Source organism: Diadema setosum, chromosome 8 (genome assembly GCF_964275005.1).
Source record: "Diadema setosum chromosome 8, eeDiaSeto1, whole genome shotgun sequence".
Classification (NCBI taxonomy): Eukaryota; Metazoa; Echinodermata; class Echinoidea; order Diadematoida; family Diadematidae; genus Diadema; species Diadema setosum.
Window position 1 is genome coordinate 20554743 of NC_092692.1, and position 18881 is coordinate 20573623.

Below are 18881 nucleotides of genomic sequence, written 5' to 3' on the forward strand. Positions count from 1 at the left end.
ATCAATAGGTAGGAGTCAGCCAATCAAAGGTCTGTAGTTTCAATGCGGTCTCCACTTCTTTTCTCCTTGTAACTCCGATGTGAACAAAAGTAATGAAAACGGGTCAATTGGCAGCCATCTATTTTCCCCTATCATGATTATGGGTCTATATTGATGGTGACAATGATGAACAGCATTTATATAGCATCATCTATGTGTATTAAAAAGAAAAAAATTCAAAGTCACCTGTCTCCAACAATGTATCACATATTACTCACAAAGTTGTTGGAAAAAATAGGTCTTTAGTTCAGATCTGACAGTATTGTTTTAATTGTTTTAATTTCGAGGTTGGATTGGCGGAGAGTTCCAAAGACATGAAACAACCAAAGAGAAGGCTCTATCCCCATTAAAGTTTGTTTATGTTCTGGTATTGTGGCAATAATTGACAATACACTAATCCATTTTGTTGAGCTTGAATCAGATATAAAATTAAACACTTTTAATCATAGACTGCATGACCCCTCCACACTACTCATAAAAATATATAAATGAATAAATAAATATAAAATATAAAAGTACGTTGATAATTCAGGAGAATCATCAAGGCCTCATGATTATAAAAGCTTTTGGGCCTTAAGAATTGTTTTTCTCTAAAAAGAAAAAGAAAAAGAAAGAAAAGAAGTTATTTTGTAGTCGTAAATTCATCACATTGATTTTTGTTTCCATGCAGAATGTTGATACTGGAAAGCTCATACTGAGCGAAAGGTTGCCAAGAAGTTTCACAGAGTTTCTTGCTTTCAAAAGTGAAGCAACATCAGCTAGAATTCTCTTTGTGATTATATCAAAGGTGGGAGTAAACAGTGACACACTTTGTGCAAAGATTTCCCATTACCATTACCAAGAGAAAAGCACTCACTACAAGAAGAAAATGAAGCAACTACATCGAGATGTTGCAACACAAACATGCCTACAAGTCGCTATGCATGGACTTTAGCCATGTTGCGCTGGTTTGATACACGAAAAACCATGCAACTTTATCCATGCTACCTTAGCCATTCTACATTTGCCATGCTACAGCAGTGGCAACCAAATCAGCATCCTCTGTACTTCTTCAGCAGTTGATGACATAAATGCTTGATGACAACTAAGCTGCACATATTTTGTAACTACACCGCATGTCACGTCACTCAAAAGTTCACTTTGTATTTTGCAATAAGGCTGGTTAGAAAACTACCCTTAAAGCCAATAGCAGGCACTTGGGAGAGATTTCTGATGTACTTCAGCGCGAGATGTTTCTGCTCCCGAGTCCAAACGACAGGGCGTATGATGGGTCGGCCGTGCTGTTGGCGTGGTAAAAGCCCTCTGTCTCTTCCTTGGATGGGGGCGGGGCTTGGTCGGCCGATACGGGTCGTTTGTGCTCCGGGTAAAGAGGCAGGGCGGTGTCCCCTCGTCGGCTCTGCTGGAGTCGTGACTCGTCCAGAGTCGGCCGCCACGCCATGTCGTAGCCGCGCACTCGCGTGTCGGGATGATCACCTAAGGACTGTTTCTGTAAAGTGAGAAATGGTTTCCAACTCGATAATTTCCGTGAAATTTGAGACATCACCAATCATCAACACATTGTTACAGTATGATCCAATCTCACATGCAGTTGGTAATCACGTACAGACATTAACAAAATATGTCACTAATTCCCACCGTACAGCATGAAATATAATCATGAAAAGCATCACACTTGACAGCAGGGATTAAACAAGTTGATAAAGCAGCATCTCCTTGATTTTCCAGCAGGAAAAAAAAATGATCAAGGCAATGACCAAGGTTAATGATGCAGATTATAGATTTTATGTAAGTTTAAATGAATAGTAACCCTTCAAAAAAGAAGATTTGATAAATTCTTATAAGATATGCCTTCTGACTCGTGATTCATTTGTTCATTTATTCATCCATTCATGTTTTTGTTTTTTTGTATTGTATATCAAATCTACTTTACAGAGGTCAAAATTTATTCATAAAGTTTCATTTATTTTGATTGGGTATTAGGAAAAAAAATGTTTTGAATATAAAGGCATGTATCAGAGAATGAAAACTTTTACACACAAATGCTGAAAATCATGTAATGGTGACAAATTTGTGATATCACTTATACATTTTTATATGATTAATATAACAATTCTTATTACCTACATAAATTATGTATTGCCTGATCGCAAGGGCTGCATGACTGACTGCTAAATAAACATTAATGAGTCAAAGAATCAAACACTAGAAGAGTGCCCGTGACAACTTCTGTAATTTCTTACAGAGGAAGAGCTCTTGACTAATGTTTATTTCAATCAAATACACTTTGATATCATGGCAAGGTGCTCAATAAGATAAAGCGCAAAGCCGCAATGAGTGACACTTACAAGCTTTTTAGCTATGTGAGCAATCTGGCACTGTACGTCATATTTCCAATTCTGAATGAGATGATAGGAAAAGAGGGAGAAATTATAAAGAATTACAGGGTATATCCTATATAGGATATGCGCCACAAACATACCACATGTTACATCATTCAAGAATAATACAAAGGACTCATGTTGTAACAAAATCCCTGGGAGACAAACACATGTACACAAAATTAGTTTGTTGCATAAACATGTTGTTAAATCAGGGCATGAATAACAATATGATTTTTTTTTTTTATTGAACTAAAGGGCAGAATGACTTTGTTGTAATGAAAGTTTCTTAAAATAATGTTTTTATATCACGGGCTAACTGTAGGCCAATTGATTAAATGTGTAATCGTCAAGTTCTACTGTAGTGTGTAAGCTTCAGGCATGAAGTTGCACTTTATGGAAGAAGATGAAATCAATTTGCTAATTTCTTATGCAAACACTGGAATAAATCTTATCTTGTGTTCCTATACCTCCCCTTCCCCCATCCTGTCTTTACTCAATCAATGGGATCCTTGAGCCTTCCTATGGAGCCCAATGTTGTCCCATTATGCCTCGGATCTTTTGTGTGACCAGAACTGCATAAAAATGCAATCATAATAACTGTAAAATCAATTTGCTTGCATTTCTATAAAAATCCGTACATTATGCTGAATGCAATGGTCAATCATCACCACAAAAAAAAACAATAACAACAAAACTAACATCTCGGGACTATAGGATTGTACTTCCATGTACTGTACATATATCTTACCCCGAAGGGATCGTGGGTGTTCTGTTGCCGTAGCGACATGTTGTACTCGGGCACTTCTGTCCATGACTGAGGATGCGGTATGCGTTGGCTGTAGGAAACAGACTCCAGTCCAATTGAGCTGGAAGAGCAGGACTCCTCCCCCGACCTTGCCATCTCGTCTCCCAGATGTTGGTGCCTACTTTGGCCTGTCAGGGGTGGACGGTCAACGATGGAAATGGACAAAACACAAAAGTTTTAGTGCTTCCTTGAATGACAAAGCTTGCTTACTTTAAAACAAGGAATGTTTGCGCGCGGTTTCACAGTTTCAGGGTTAAAAAGCTCCATCTGGAACATCACTCAACATTGATAACAGTCTGTGAGGGAACCGTATCTAATTGAGCTATACGTGTGCTCTTTAGCTTTTGTGTGAATGCATTGATTCCTTGATCGAAATTAATGAATGGGGGAGGGAGTTCCAATCTTTGGCAGATTTGGGGAAAAAAAGACTGTTGAAAGCAATTGGTCTCACTAAAAGGAACCTCAAGGGAGAGCGGGTGAGATCTTCTTGTAGTCACAGAGGGGTCTCGTTTCTTGAATTCCAAATGGTCCGTAATAGGGAGATCTACATTGTTATGGATCATTTTAATATGCATCATGACCTGCCTGTTGATGAATCTTCTATGTTGGAGGGGTGGAAGTTGGAGGGATACAAGCATGGCTGTGACAGAGCTTTCACTTATAATCATTCAAGATGAACCGTGCAGCTCACCTTTGGACCAGCTTCAATTTTCTGTATGTTGTTCTTGGTATGTGGGTCCCATACTTAACTGCAATATTCGATATTCAATATTCAATTAACATATCGTGCATTTTAATTTCGCAAATTTCACGAGAGCCAAGATTCCCAAAATTAAAATGCACCCGAAAGTTCTTGTCTACACTATATGCATTGAACTAGGCAACTCGCTAAAATTTCATGCCGCGAAAATATTGTGTTTTACAGTAATTAGGAATGCATTTAAGCAATAATTTTGATTGATATAATCTGTTGTTAGCCTCATAGTCTCAATGCCAGTGAATCAAAACAATTTACAAGCCAAAAAAAAAAATACATTAATAATCCATTTCAATATTAAGGAACATCATAGATTAATACAATAAAATGAATTACTCTGTATGAGATTAAAACAGTGAGCATAATTTTCGTCAACCGTTTTAACCTACAGTTTTTTCTACCTACCAACGATTTGTTTGTTTGCTTTTTGTCATCCGGCCGCATTGTATTTTTACCACAACCACCACCCATCACTACTTAGTTTGAAGACTGCAAAACATTCTGTGTGAATCATTTCATTCATACAGTCAGAACCAGACTGCTTAGAACAGAGCCTTTGCAAACATCATCAAACACAGGCATGTCTGTTATTCATTGGGGTCTGACAGTATAATTGATAGACCTAGCCAATGTATTTAATCCAGTGATAGATGCTGAAGTCATCTGCCATAAAAATTCGCCGACTGGACTATCGTTATCGGCAGTTCACAGCTACGGGACGTCCCCACCCATTCCGTATGTGTAACCTACTAACGTTACTGAGGAGACCAAGCCAAAATCATCTCTTCATCGCCGGTTACACATGTCCTTATGTCCTTATTATACTTTACCGAAAGAGTGACAGAATAATATGTCTAAACTTTGAATACTTACGATGCGTGTACAATATCGTGAACTGGCCACACAGACACCTGCTCTCCACAGAAGACAACGCTAACGGTATGAAGCATCTGCTTGTGAGAGGATATACAGGTCCCGATAGCCGAACATGTGTTGGGATCGCTATTGTAAATACGGAAGTAACGGCGTCTCTATAAACAATAATCCCCAGGTAAGATCGCTAAGGACAACGCCCCCAGTTGACCATTTGAAGACAACCGATCGGCAAAGTAGTATCGATGAGATAATCGTCCAGCTAGTTTCGACGCGACGGGAGTCTCGTCAATGAAACTGAAACTTAATTGAGCTGGGGTAATTTGGGCAGTGTTCTCAGCAAAAAAATAAATATCATTTGAATTAACTCTTTCATGATGTTAAATTTTGAAGACATTACAAAATGGCCCTTTTAGCTTCATACCAACCAGAGCAAGTGCATACATTTTCTATTTTTATCAAAAGGATTACAGACATTTTCTGGAATCGTGCATTACTTCACATCTGTTTTTGTTTTATTCACATAATCTCAGTGAAGTTTTAGGAAAATCATTTCTAGTTTTAGCAATATAATAATGGTGTACATGAAGTTCATTCAATCATTAAAGGACAAGTTCACCTTCATAGACATGTGGTTTGAGTGAATGCAGCAATGCATAGAGCACATCACTGAGAGTTTGATGAGGAAAATCGGACAATCCGTTCAAAAGTTATGAATTTTTTAAGTTTTTGCTCAGTCACGGCTGGATGAGGAGACTACTATAGCTTGTGATGTCACATGAGTACAATGATATAAAAAAAAAAGTATAAAGAAAATTCAACATATTTTCACTTTTCTCGCATAGCAAAAGAACACTCGACTTCTCTCTTCAGAAGGCAAGGGGAATAATATTTCCGTTAACATACGTCAGTAACGAGTCGAAGAAATGTGCACTTTATTAAACAAACACAATTTTGTGAAATTCTCTTTTTATTTTCCTTATACCGTTGTATGCATGTGACATCATACACTGTAGTAGTCTCCTCATTCAGCAATGATTGCGCAGATGCTTTAAAAATTCATAACTTCTGAACGGATTGTCGGATTTTCCCCAAACTTTCACTGATGTGTTCTACTAATATTGCTGCATTCACTCAATCCATATGTATATGAAGGTGGACTTGTCCTTTAAGTTTTTATTCACTCATAGATTTATTCATTCAACTTCACTCATTCAATCATGTTCTCTTTTTCTTTTTCTTTCTTTTTTTTTATGATGGAAATAAACTATTGAATTGAATTGATTGAATTCAATCATTTCCATACAGTATAGCTTGATGTGTGTTTAGTTTATGAATAATTACTTCGTCTTGTCCAATACCTTGTTTTCACATTATGTCGTATTACTATTGTTCAGCCCTTTACAATGGGGAGAGCAGGGGAGGGGAAGGGAGGGGGAGGGGAGGGGAGGGTATGTAGGGGGTCAAACCTTTACAACAAGAAACCCTTCAACTAATTTCTGTCAAAATTAATTCTTGCTTCTGGTCAGAGCTTGTATAATACTAATCTAGATATAATGGCCATAAACATGTTTTGTATTATTTCAGTGATTGTATTAACTGGTCTGTATCAAGAGATTCCACGCAGCAAAGATTCAATTTCTTTAGCATACCACGGTTATGTAATGATAAAATCTCAGTCATATTGATGACAAACATACCAACATACAACCCACACACCAGCACAAAAAAAAAAAAAACTATACCTGCCCTTCAAAGATGGATATTTCATACACAGAAACACACCATTTAGTGAAACAAGATTTTATTTCACCAGCAAATCGCATGAGATATAATTCTATGATATAAATATACATACCGCAACAATCTACAATTCCTCAAATCTTTGTAGATGTCACCATTAAAATTTTTGCAGAGGCAATGAATGAGTCATCAACATACAGAAATATTCACAAGTAATATCGAAGTACAGACTTCATATAGACAAGAAAGCAATCTGTGAAATACACCTTGCCTACTGCAATACAGACATCATGCCTGGTACATTGCATTACACATCACAACCAGATGAGATGATTAAATAAATGATTTTATAGATGAAAGACGTACACCTCTGAGAAATCAGAAGCAACAACTTGAGATTTTGATGACTGCGATATCATTGCAATTCAAGATGAATGTGAGCATTATAAAGAAAGTTGAAAACAGTCACCCAGATCACATATAAACATGTCGCCCACTTTGCATGTTTCTCAACCCACACATGGCGCTGAAGTTTGGCGGCAGAAAGAAAATGATCAGAGGCAAGTTGCTACCATTGAATTCATGAAAGCTGCTCTGGTCCCGATGGATAAACACACTGACACAGATGGAAGACAACCTACTGCAGCAATTTTCCTGCAGTTTCTTGACAAGGCAAAATTTTTGGCTCCTTTCCAATAAAGATGCACCACTACCTTTCATCTACACACCTTTTCAACATTATTTCCCTCCAAAAAGAAATAATAATGATAACAATAATAACAATAATAATAATAATGATAATAATAACAATAACAACAACAATAATAATAAATAAATAAATAAAATAATGTTACAAAATAAAATGTATTTTCAAAAAAAAAATCCTACATAAATTGGTTTTCTTTCAGATTGCAGAGCAATAATTTCATCTGCCCCATTGACGATAAAAAAAAAAAAAACTACCTACAACTGTAGTTATTCATCATCACCAGATAAGAAGACACAAGTCATCACAAAACTGCATATAAGACAACCTGTATATGTAACACAAGCTGTAACTTTAAAAGGCATTTGGAGTCCAGCCCCCAATCACTCTAGCAGACTGATGAGCTGCAGTAATGATTATTATCTTTCTCATACCTCCCTGCAACATGTGAAAAAAGTTACAAACAAAAACAAAAACAGAAAGAGAGAGAGGAAAAAAAAAGGAAGATATCCTACATTTTTCATTCAATATTCATCTCACATTGCTCCTTACTCTGTTGCTGATCATAGCAGTGGTCTTGCTGCTTTCATGGGAGTGTACAAAAGTTTGGCTCTGAGCAAAGGAGAAGAAGCTCAAAAGAACAAAGATATTTTGCTGACTAAACACCTGCATTATGAACTCCTCTTATTCATACTGAATTCTTCAATGGTAAATGTAAGTAAACAAGAGAGAGAGAGAAGGAGTACATGAACATAAAATGCTCAAGAAGAGACAAATAAACTAAACACACAGTAAAGCTCCACAAAAATAAACATTATTGCAATGCCTCCTGAGTTGAAACAGGCGAAGGAAAAATAAAACAAGCTTCTCTATTCTTTCCTGCCCAAATATACACAATCATGAAAATTGGTGTAGCAACCCCCTCCCCCCAAAAAACAAAACAAAACAAAACAAAAACAAAAACAAAAAACACAATTTTTTTCAGAGACAAATTCAATTCAGAAACAGGTGTTTATGGAGTTCTAATATGTGACCCTGCATCACAAAACCAACAAAAAGTCGCCACACATGAAATTTTAGTTAAGAGCATATTCTGAAAGAGCAGACTTTAAGCTTTAAAATGACGTATAACTCAAATCAAATGGACTTTCCTAACCTAACTTTCCTATCTAAATATTGGAAAGAAAGCACACACTCAGGAAAAGTGTGAACTGAGAAAAGAGGCTCTGAAGCACAGTGTCTATTCAAGTGCTTAATCTTTACCAAGCCGTGCTGGCTGTGCGATGAATGGGCAAAAAAAAAAAAAAAAAAAAAAAAAAAAAAAACCAGGATGTAAACCACCGGAATAACAACAATGAAAGGATTATCAGATTAAACTGAAATTAAGCATGCCTTATCAACACATTCTGTCTATAATCCATGCCAACTTTCAAAGCAGTAGCATTATCCTTTCAAAAGTTATGAGTTGAAAGTGAACAGTGTTTACAAGGTTTTTAAGAAATGAAAAGGGGGCTCTAAAGACACACTTAATCACACCATTCTACCAAAAAATGTTCGAGATAAACTGCTAAAAAACACACTTTCCTGCCCGTTTTATGATCCCAAATTTTAGCATAATGTAGGAGACTTGCTCTTGCAGAAAATATGAAAAAGTCAAGATCAGCTCGGTTAACCCATTTCGTCTATTTTCAGTCCTCACACAAAATCAGTGTGTGCGACTTTATGTTCGTTTTGTGATGCACGGTCACATATATACTTTCAACTACTGGCTTGAAACTATTCAAGCGTAGCTCTAACTTGTTATACTTGTAACTCAATGATAGATAATTTGTAATATATACACAAGGCAGCTGTACCATTCACTTCTTTCACCTTCTAAAAAAGAAAAACAATCACAAAAAACAGTCAAACGTTATGAACCACTACTTACAATTGTAAGCCCAGAAAGTGAGAGTAATATAGAAGAGAAATCAGCAAAATGCTGCCATCACTATGTTACACAGATATACTCGCTGTGTGACCAGCAGAAGGACCTTACCATAATGTTAATGTTGCTATGGTAGGACCAGGCACATGACATACTGCCCCCTATCTCACCAGACGATATCCAAGGGAATAAGTCATGCTGTTACATTGGCTCACCAATACAAGAATACAAGGCACTTGTGAAGGAGCCTACTGTTTATAAAGCCTGCCTGTTTAATAAACAACTATTTGGCTTGAAAATTACCCAAATATTGAGTCCAGAAAAACAAAATAAGATGTATGGAATCTTAAAAAAAAAAATAAAAAAAAAATGATACTGCCTATAATATACAGCATGGGTACAATTGGACTACATGTATTTCTGCTGTTGAAAAGTTTGAATGACAATTCTGACCTCGAGATGAGCATCTTTGATTCTGATACAGGTGGCAGTGCATTGACGGCATCACTGGTTACAGCAGATTTTTCAAAGCCTCTCTCTATATTCTTGGTTTAAATGTTTTGGGTGCAGAGAATAGGTAAATGCTACCTGTTAAGACAGTTGCTTTGGTATCAAAACATACAGGCACACTATTTTACATTTTGAAATTGCATAGTCTATCACATACTGTAACAGAGAAACAACACAGCCTGCCACTATTCTCTTGGGAGACCCTCGACAGCAACAAAAGGATGAGCTCACTCCGTCATTGACAAAGAGAACAGAAAAAGACCCCATGAATTTTTGGAGTGACACTCCTTCACTTAAAAACCATGGTTTACACGAAATCCTCATTAAAACATGTCAAGACGATAACTCATCTGTTACTATATCAATCGAACACTTCTAAATCAACTATGAGATAGACTTGTCATTGGCAGATTTCAGAACTTCATATCATGGAGTTGTAAGGCAAATATCCACTTTTCACATGTATACAATTTATCTTCAGTTTCTTCATTTTCCTCGAAAGCTCTGTTCATCACATTATTTACAATAGATTCTTGATTGCACTTTGCAATCAGCAAATCCGATATATACAGATTAGCATATATTGCTACATCAAATTTTAAATACTTCATTAAACACATGTACGCCTCATTGTGGGAAATAAAACAAATTCTTCATAATGAAGCAACAAAATACCTTAAATACACTCAACAACAAACAGATCTAGAGGTTTACTTCATAAAGGCACTATGATGTGAAATTGCATCGACAAATATCACAAATTAAACCAAAGAAGAATCAGAGCTTAGAATATATGTTACTGATAAAAGTGTCAACATATCTATGAAGAAAAAAATATATGGTAGGTCATCCTCATTGAGGAAAACATGGACTGTTCCGCCTCCACAATAACACGTTGTCTTTCTCCGTGATAACATTGTTGCAATGCACTTCAATTCATTTATTTTGCTAATGTCTCACTTTGTGCCATGCTGTTTTGTTTTCTTACACTCATTCTTGTGCTATCTTGCCCTGTTCTGTATATTCTATCCACTTTTCATACTATATCTCTAACACTTTACTTGTGCAATCTTGAAGATCATGAAGAAGGTGATTTTGCAATTATGAGCCCAAATCAAACAAATATCTATGAAACACCTCACAACACCTTTTTTTTGCTAGAATTGCATCTATCATGTAACCGATTTTTGCTAGAGGAAATCACCACAATGAATGCTGCAAAAATTACATATTCATTAATACTTGCAAAGAAATACCATAAAGGTGGAAATTTTCGTGCATTTCGCGCAACCAGATGCTAGCGCCCAAATAAAAGCACATGAATATTTTTGCATGCCATATGTTCCAGTAGGTAATGCCCTGATTCTGCAGAAGTAAAAAAAACGCAAAATCCATCTTACCCGACCGAGCGCAAAAAATAACTCGCGCGAAAATGTCCACTTTTATAGTAGTGTCCTTCAAGGGACGAAAACACTAACAAAGGGATCACAAAAAAATAAAATAAATGTTGTTTATTCTACAGTGAATGATTTCTAAAACTGGCTGTTTCCCAACATTTTAACATGTACTGGAAGACTTTGGCAATCTTTGGTCTATTTGTGTGATATTTTTGTTAAATTGCACTGTTATGTATCAAAAAAACAACAACAACAAGATAAATCATTACTATTTCACGACTGATCTTCATTACATTCTTTGGAGAGCTATACTCCTTTAAAACCACACCAGTCATCCATCAGATATACTCCAAAGAACACTATTCATGTCATCAGATTAACACGAGTTTTGTATGCAGCCTGCAGTATGAAGTTAAGGACACTTCTCAAAAGGAGATTGCATAAATATAATTTTTCTTTTTTCTCTGCAGACAAAAATACAATTTAAACATATACAACATTGTTCCATGTGTTCATATATCCATTTTAGTAGAATACACTGTAAGCTGGTATGTGTAGTCTCAATTAAGTCCATGTTATCGATCAAGATGAGTCCTACCCATCCAAATCTTTCAGAAGAGACAAGCGTCTCAGCAGCGTGAAAAATAATGCGTGGAAACTCATGGCTAAAGTGAAAGACTAGTTAAATACTGTAATAATGCACACTACAAGAATATAAACAAAATATGTAATTTCCAGCTACAATGAGAATGATCCTTTCATACCCATGGGACACTACAAACTTTAGGGGGAAATGGGGGCAAAAGAGAGAGAGGTCTTGGGCAGAACTCTTTCCAGAATACTACTGTCATGAAGATCTCTTCATGAGAATTTAGGCCACTGTGGAATTTGGTTGTTGCTTTGGTTCGATGAAGACTCTGTGATACCGATACAGACTACATTAGAAATACATTAAAATGCAGGAGAGTGCAAACTTTGTGAAAATGTTCACAAATAGATGAATACCTCATGTCTACAGGGATCTGGGGTGAAATTACTGAATGGGCTAACATGTCCCATACACAGCAAAATCAAAGATAACATTTCTCACACATGCACCAACCAGTGAGTTAATTTCGAAAACACTGACAAAAATAAAAGGCTTTAATATTCTCATGAGTTTGACAATATGCGAGCAAGTCACATGTATCTCTTTGCAATCATGTTGCGATAAATGACAAATAATAAGACATTACAACTTCTTTGGTTTATTTCCTTTGCAAAGCAATCTTGACTGGGGTGAAGAATAACTCAAATTATGTTAACACCACCAGCTATTGGTCCACATTTACGTCCTATTCTGCCACCTCCAAGTTTTGTGTGCATCAGCGAACATATCACAGGACAAATAAACAAAAAGAAAAAAATCCTCAATAAGTAACTGCAAGATGTAGTCCACCGCAGATATCTGTAATTTTGACAATATATTTTCAGTCTAAATTACAGATAATCACTTCTAAATCACATGTTCATAAATATTTCTACAAGGAACACATGGGTCTTTCCAAGAAAACGAAAACAGGTTAGACATTAAAAAAAAAAAAAGCAATCTTGATCTGATCCAAGGGTTTAAGTGAAACAGAACTTTCAACAAGTCAGTTTTGAATCACTGCATATTCTCAGAATATCCTTACAAGGGGGAATTCCAGACCAATTAAAAGTTAGTTTGAAAAGAAAGAGTAAAATTTTATAAGTGCAATTACTAAAAAAAAAATGATCAAAATTTGTATAAAATTAGGGGAAATAATGAAATTAGGAGTTTCGTTAATTTTGCCGAACAATTCTTGAACAGTTGAAATGAATTTGCATATGAGTGAGCTGATGATGTCATCACCTCAAAATTTTCCATTGTAAAAAAAAAAAATTGATGAAAATTCAATTTTTCCACATAAAATTGTAGAATATAATGTTATTCCTGGCTGATAGATTTCAGAATTTTTCTTTTTTCTTTTTTTTTTTTTAACCAGACTAACTGTAAACAGGTCCAGAATTCCCTTTAATATCTCAAGGGAACATCGGTGGAATCTCTTCTGGAGAACCTCCCTCATCGCCTGTGGCCGTGGTGCATCCGCGGGGAGCTCCCCGCCTGGTTGTGACGTCCCCCCTTCGGCGACGGCCGAGGGGAGTGTCTGGGGCTGACCGGTCTCCACTGCTGGGGCGACAGCTGCTGCTGCTCGATGGAGGATGCGGCACGGTTGAAGCTCCTGTTGCCACGGCTGGCCACCGAGTCCGTGCCGTGGAAGCTCAGGGGGGCAGCAGGCCCCGTCGGCGCGTTGTAGAAGCGGCCGTTGTAGCTGAGGGCACTGCTGCTGGCCCCGCCCACCACGCTGCCGTTCTCGCTGGTGACGCCCAACGCCTTGTTGCGCTTCTTGATCGCATCCTGAAGCATCCGGAGGAGGAATCGTTTGTCTTTACCTTCCTAGAATATAGAGTGGTAGGAAGAAAAACAGCAAATACAAGTTAATGACTGCTCTAGGTGAAACGATACACAACAATACGCAAAATCACATAAACTTTCGGGCTGCTAATGCCAAACCTGTCCTGTGTGACAGCAGGCTTCGTTGTTCACGATCACCATAAAATATGCCATTTCTGGTGTAGAATCTAAACTGTCATCAGAATCGCACACAGTAACTACCTCTCATAAAAATTACTTCATGATAATCTACTATAAAGCTTTTGATTACAGATGCAACACTTCTTCATTTGCACTTTTTTATGTAAACTTTGTACCTTAACCACAGCCAATGCAGGGTACAAGAAAAAAAAAACCCTCAAAACTAAGCATGTGACCAGAATACTTCTGCTAAAAAGGCCCTCGGCTAGAGGTGATCCAAGTCAACTCACCAGATTGATTTGGTTCTTCAACCTCTTGACTGTTTCCTTGTATCCCATAGCGACGGACCGTCGATAGTACACCAGCAGGCTGGGAGCCACAAAAAAATTTTTTAAATAGATCAGTAATTACACATGAATGAGAAAAGGTGGAAGGGGGATCAAACAAGACATAGCAGATATCTATCAATGCAAACTAGACCATCACGTTGGTTTGATTGACTGTTTGCTTGTGGGTTTTTTTCTCTTTGTTTTTTATTACAGCTACCTTAAACACGATTTGGAATTTTACTGTAAATCCAACCAGCATAAACCAGGTGAACAAAGATGTTCATTATGCACTGTACTCCTGGAGACCCATTCATGCACCTGGGTAAGGTTTCCTGAGCATTGTCAGCCCTGACAACTTGTCAGTCTGTGATAATCACCATAAGTAACAGTAAGTGACCACAGCTTCTCAGCCAATCAAATTTTTTAACCAGGTATTGGAATTGTCAGAGATTTACTCCTTTCAGATACTCAAACGTTTTTAGCCAGCTCCTGGCTCGAGCTAATTTGGCCTGGGCCAAGCTTAAAAATATGCGTTCAGTAACTATACCACAGCCACGCTACTTTTACGATGACCCATTCACAAACTCGGCCACGTAAGGGATAACTACCATGGTAATGAATGCATGCTCCGGCAGAGGGAACGGCCAGGTAATTGTGACCTATCACCGTACAAAGAATTTTGGCCCAAGCCTGCAACTGCTATCATTCATAAGCTCTTCGATCGGCACCAGGCCCAAGCCTGGCCCACACCTGGTGCTAGCTTCAACAGCGCCAAAATAGCCCGTTCCTGGAGCGGGCTATTTTGGCCCGACCCATTCATACACTAAAAATTATGTATGTATTGTAAATTGACTGGAGTTACTGAAAGGGGTAATTGACTACTTGTCAGGGCTGAGTGTCCTGGGTTGGTTAGAGAGGAGCATTTGCAGCTAAAATTACTTGCTCAAAGACACAAGTGCAGAGACTCTTAACTTAAAGCATCTCTTAACCCCTTCCTCCAGCAATTTTTGGAGTACCTTCAATGCCCCCAAACAAGATTCTTTTTGCAGGTCGACAGAGAATGGACAGTTTGGTTATACATGACACCTCCACTATACCTGAGGATGAGGATGACAGCCACTAGGATCCCTGGTCTGGTCAGAATGACCACCACTGTACTGATGACCTTCTCCGACTGCTGCCAACGGCTGAACAGATCAATAACGACGTCATAGGTGGCGTTGCGCCCCCTGAAAGGTCCACAGCTGTCAGACGGCTCAATCCTGTCAAAAGATATCAATCATAGGCCAGGGGGGGTCAAAGGGTCAGGTGAAATTGTAGCAGATGAAGTTGCTTCTTACATTTGATGCAGCGTTTGGTACCCTGGGGTAACAAATAGGAATATGCCATTTTGTTGATTTTTTTCTTTTTTGTTTTTTGTTTTTTCTACTGCTTTACCCTGGGTTATTTGAAAAGGGTGAAAGCAATTTCTAGTGCTTTACAAAAGAAAATTTTGTTGCAACATTGAGCTCAGTAGTGCAGCAGCATCATAACATTAGACACGGCTGCATTGCACTATGCACTACCAGCTCACTGAAGACATAAAATAAGCAATCATAGGATAAGTTTGTGGATTCAAATGACTTTCTTCTCATTCAGTACTATGAATGCACTCAAGAAACACATAAACAAGGCAATGGCACCATCTGAAACCATGCACAAACATCTCAATTTTTCCTTTTCTAGGCTCAACAAATGGTCCTGTTGCTACCACCCATCCATCCAAACCCATCCCATCCGTGGCTGGCCACTCACTGGACTATGCTGTAGCCGATGGCCCCGAGACAGATGAGGTACATAAGGAAGAGGATCCCAAGGAAGACTGTCTTGGCCAAGCCTGCCTTCCATGGTCTCAGGGAGGGCTTGCAGTTGTAAAGTACACTGACCTGGTGTTGGAAGAAGAGAAGAGAGAGATGGAGGAAATGGGTGGTAGAAAGAGAGAGAAAGTGTATTAGTTATTTATTAAGAGCTAATCAAGAATTTTCTTTTAGAGTTCTTGTACTCCATGGTTAACGATGTCAAATCATCTTACGTCCATCTGTGACTAAAGGATGCCAACCTTGCAAACAGCATGGCTGTATTCTGAGGGCTGAAAAGGATTGAGTGGTAAAACAAAACAAACAAAAAAAAAAAAAAAACTGTATTCTTATCTTTCCTGCAATACTCATGTATAGCAGTACAATTTATACAATTTAGGAAAAACAGTATTTTCCAGGAAACCTACAACATTTTTGGTAAATAAAACAATATAAAATACATTGTAATGCAAAAAAAAAAAGTAACATTTTGTATCTCTAATAACTGTATGGTTACATCCTAATTAACCATTCTTTCTTTCTTTGGTACACGCAAATTTAAGGCCCTAGTGTAAACAAAGATTAAGACAGATAAGCTTGATCATAAGAAGGATGTGAATGCAGCATTCACATCATGAAGTCCTTCACAAGAAATAACAAACACATGCATGTGAAATGGTATCATCTCTGAAACATCATTACATGAGAATGAAGAGCATATCCAGGTGACAATTCCAAAGAATACATATGAATTAAAAAAAAAAAAAAATACTTTCAGGCATAAGAGAAAAGTGGACTAATTCTCACCTTTTTTACATAAAATATGACGACAAGTTTGAAGATGTTGACTACCATCAGTAATGGAGCAAAGTACATGCCAATCCTAAGAAAAGTAACATCAAGACAAAAACAGAACATTGAACCCTCAAGTTGGGATACTCCAAGGGACAAGAATTCATTCAATTCATTCATACACTCATTTAGTCTATCAGTCAGTCAGTTGATCATAAACATCTATTCAACTTTTTGCACTCCATCTAGAAGCCATTAGAGTGAAAACAAATTTGATTGTACTTTACAAACAACCTAGTTGTAAAGATTTTCTTTGACTGACAAAATACAGACAATTTGGACGAAATCTGATAGGTTGCTCTACAACTCGCAGTGACTTTCCTTGGAAATAGAAATAACATCATCAAGCAATACTACTCAAACCACACATGTAGCATTCATAAGAACAAATGCTGCATAACTGCACATTAAAGTCTTAGATAATTTTTTTCTTTTTCTTTTTTGCATTAAAGAGTTTTGCTTGTTTGTCTGTCTGTGTGTCTGTCTGTTTGGTTGTTTGCTTTCATGTTTGCTTGTTTGTTTGTGTGTCTTGAGGGGTAGTGAAATAGTTTGGGGAGACGTGAGAGAGTAACCATTTTCAGGCCTACGTCTAAATCATAAAGTACATAAAGCTGTGGGCAACACACATTTCTGACTTAACCCCAACGCATACATGATTCTGGGATTCTCTTGGACATGGTGCACCACACATGATGCAGGGACTACTTGAGGTTGGATACGTACCATGTGTAGGTCTGTGTCTGAATCAAATCCATAGTGTTGCGGGCAATGTCAAACTCGGGTGAGGCAAAGGACTGGCAGCAGTGGTCTCGGCCAACTCTGAGAGGGTTGACAGAAATAGGACACAAATACATAAAACTCATCACTCAATCACATAACGGCTACTTCAACTGGACAGCATCACATAACAGTAAAGCCTCTACATTGCAATAACAGCATCAAAGGTTGTACACTATCATGCGACATCAACTTCAACTGTACACCATGCCCAAAGGAAGCTTCTCAGAAGGAAGGCAATCACTGGTTTAGACACAAATCACTCAGATATCATAATAGTCAATTCAACTGGACTGCATTTCAACAACATAGCCTTTATAAAACAAAATCATTTGTCAAAAGATTGTACACCTTTGGACAAACACAAAAAGAAGGAAAATCATTCAAAAAAGAAAGACCCACAGAGAATCAACTCCCTTGTTTTCTAACAAATATACCATGTCGCATGTTTCTCCTCCAGCTTGTTTTTATTATTTATACCTGTCACAATTGCTTGATGACTTACCTACGGATGAACTCCAGGAAAAATGTGGCTAAACTTTGGAGGATGAAATCGATGATGACGAGTTTGTAGACTTCTGTGCCAATGAAGGTCTCCCAACACTGACGCACGCAGGAGATACACGACATGGAGAGAAACCGAATTACACAACAATTTTAGTTTCAGTTTTAAAGCGATCACTTCGCTGCTTCACTGATCTTGAGTCACAGGAATATATTCCCTTGCACAGATGACTAAGACATTGTATACAGAAGGAAAAAATAGAAAAGAAAAGAATTTGCAAAGATGATTATACTGCAAACTAAATGTTTTTAACTTGCTAAAATGTTTGCAAACATTCTAAACAAAGTGAAAACCGTTCTATTAGGATAAGACATGATATCAGTTTCAAAAGAACACATACAAATTTGAAGCAAATGCAATACAAAGGTGAATAATCAGGTTTATGGTACACAGGACTAAGCTCACTCACCTAGAAGGAATATTGTAAACTTTCTACACAATTCAGACAAAATTAAACAATTGAAAAAGAGAAGACACACTATGGAGAATCAGATATTATGTTCAAAGTTGCTGAACAAATACTATATGCATATGACTTGAGACACAAAAGACACATATCATACAATATTATATATACACATATGGTCTTCAAATTCATGAAATTCTTCCGTCGAGGTGTTTTCATTGCAACTGATTGACAAATTGCCCTTCATCGAAATGAATAATTAACAATTAACTGATTGACAAATTGCCCTATATCGATGTAAATAATTAATCATTATTAATAATTATCATTTACGTTGATGTAGGGCAATTTGTCAATCAGTTGCAATGAAAACACCTCAACGG

At 37.4% G+C, this 18881-nt stretch overlaps 2 protein-coding genes across 2 annotated transcripts in view; both read right to left on the minus strand.

Annotated features, from left to right (window-relative positions):
- Nucleotides 1-462: 462 nt before the first annotated feature.
- Nucleotides 463-4931, minus strand: LOC140231959 (uncharacterized). The gene is made up of 4 exons (XM_072312109.1): nucleotides 4856-4931; nucleotides 3169-3353; nucleotides 2385-2435; nucleotides 463-1525 (listed from the first exon to the last, which is right to left on the minus strand). Exons 2-4 carry the CDS (start codon nucleotides 3319-3321, stop codon nucleotides 1259-1261), a joined length of 471 nt encoding a protein of 156 aa, XP_072168210.1. The 5' UTR covers nucleotides 3322-3353; nucleotides 4856-4931; the 3' UTR covers nucleotides 463-1258.
- Nucleotides 4932-13097: 8166 nt separating this feature from the next.
- Nucleotides 13098-18881, minus strand: part of LOC140232010 (transmembrane channel-like protein 7) — a 35599-nt gene continuing 29815 nt past the window's right edge. Inside the window, exons 11-17 of the mRNA XM_072312160.1 lie at nucleotides 18033-18130; nucleotides 17474-17569; nucleotides 16706-16781; nucleotides 15858-15988; nucleotides 15161-15325; nucleotides 14025-14103; nucleotides 13098-13596 (exon numbers count right to left, since the gene is read on the minus strand). Coding sequence (XP_072168261.1) covers nucleotides 13222-13596; nucleotides 14025-14103; nucleotides 15161-15325; nucleotides 15858-15988; nucleotides 16706-16781; nucleotides 17474-17569; nucleotides 18033-18130 — 1020 coding nt within the window. The 3' untranslated portion in view covers nucleotides 13098-13221. The remainder of the gene's footprint in view (nucleotides 13597-14024; nucleotides 14104-15160; nucleotides 15326-15857; nucleotides 15989-16705; nucleotides 16782-17473; nucleotides 17570-18032; nucleotides 18131-18881) is intronic.

Bases quoted from the DNA above. Each gene is read 5' to 3' on its own strand.
- LOC140231959 (XM_072312109.1), bottom strand. From the start codon at position 3,321: ATGGCAAGGTCGGGGGAGGAGTCCTGCTCTTCCAGCTCAATTGGACTG. The intron at 2,436-3,168 runs GTAAGATATATG...CATCTCATTCAG, and splicing joins ACACCCACGATCCCTTCGGG to AATTGGAAATATGACGTACA. The intron at 1,526-2,384 runs GTAAGTGTCACT...CTCACTTTACAG, and splicing joins CTCACATAGCTAAAAAGCTT to AAACAGTCCTTAGGTGATCA.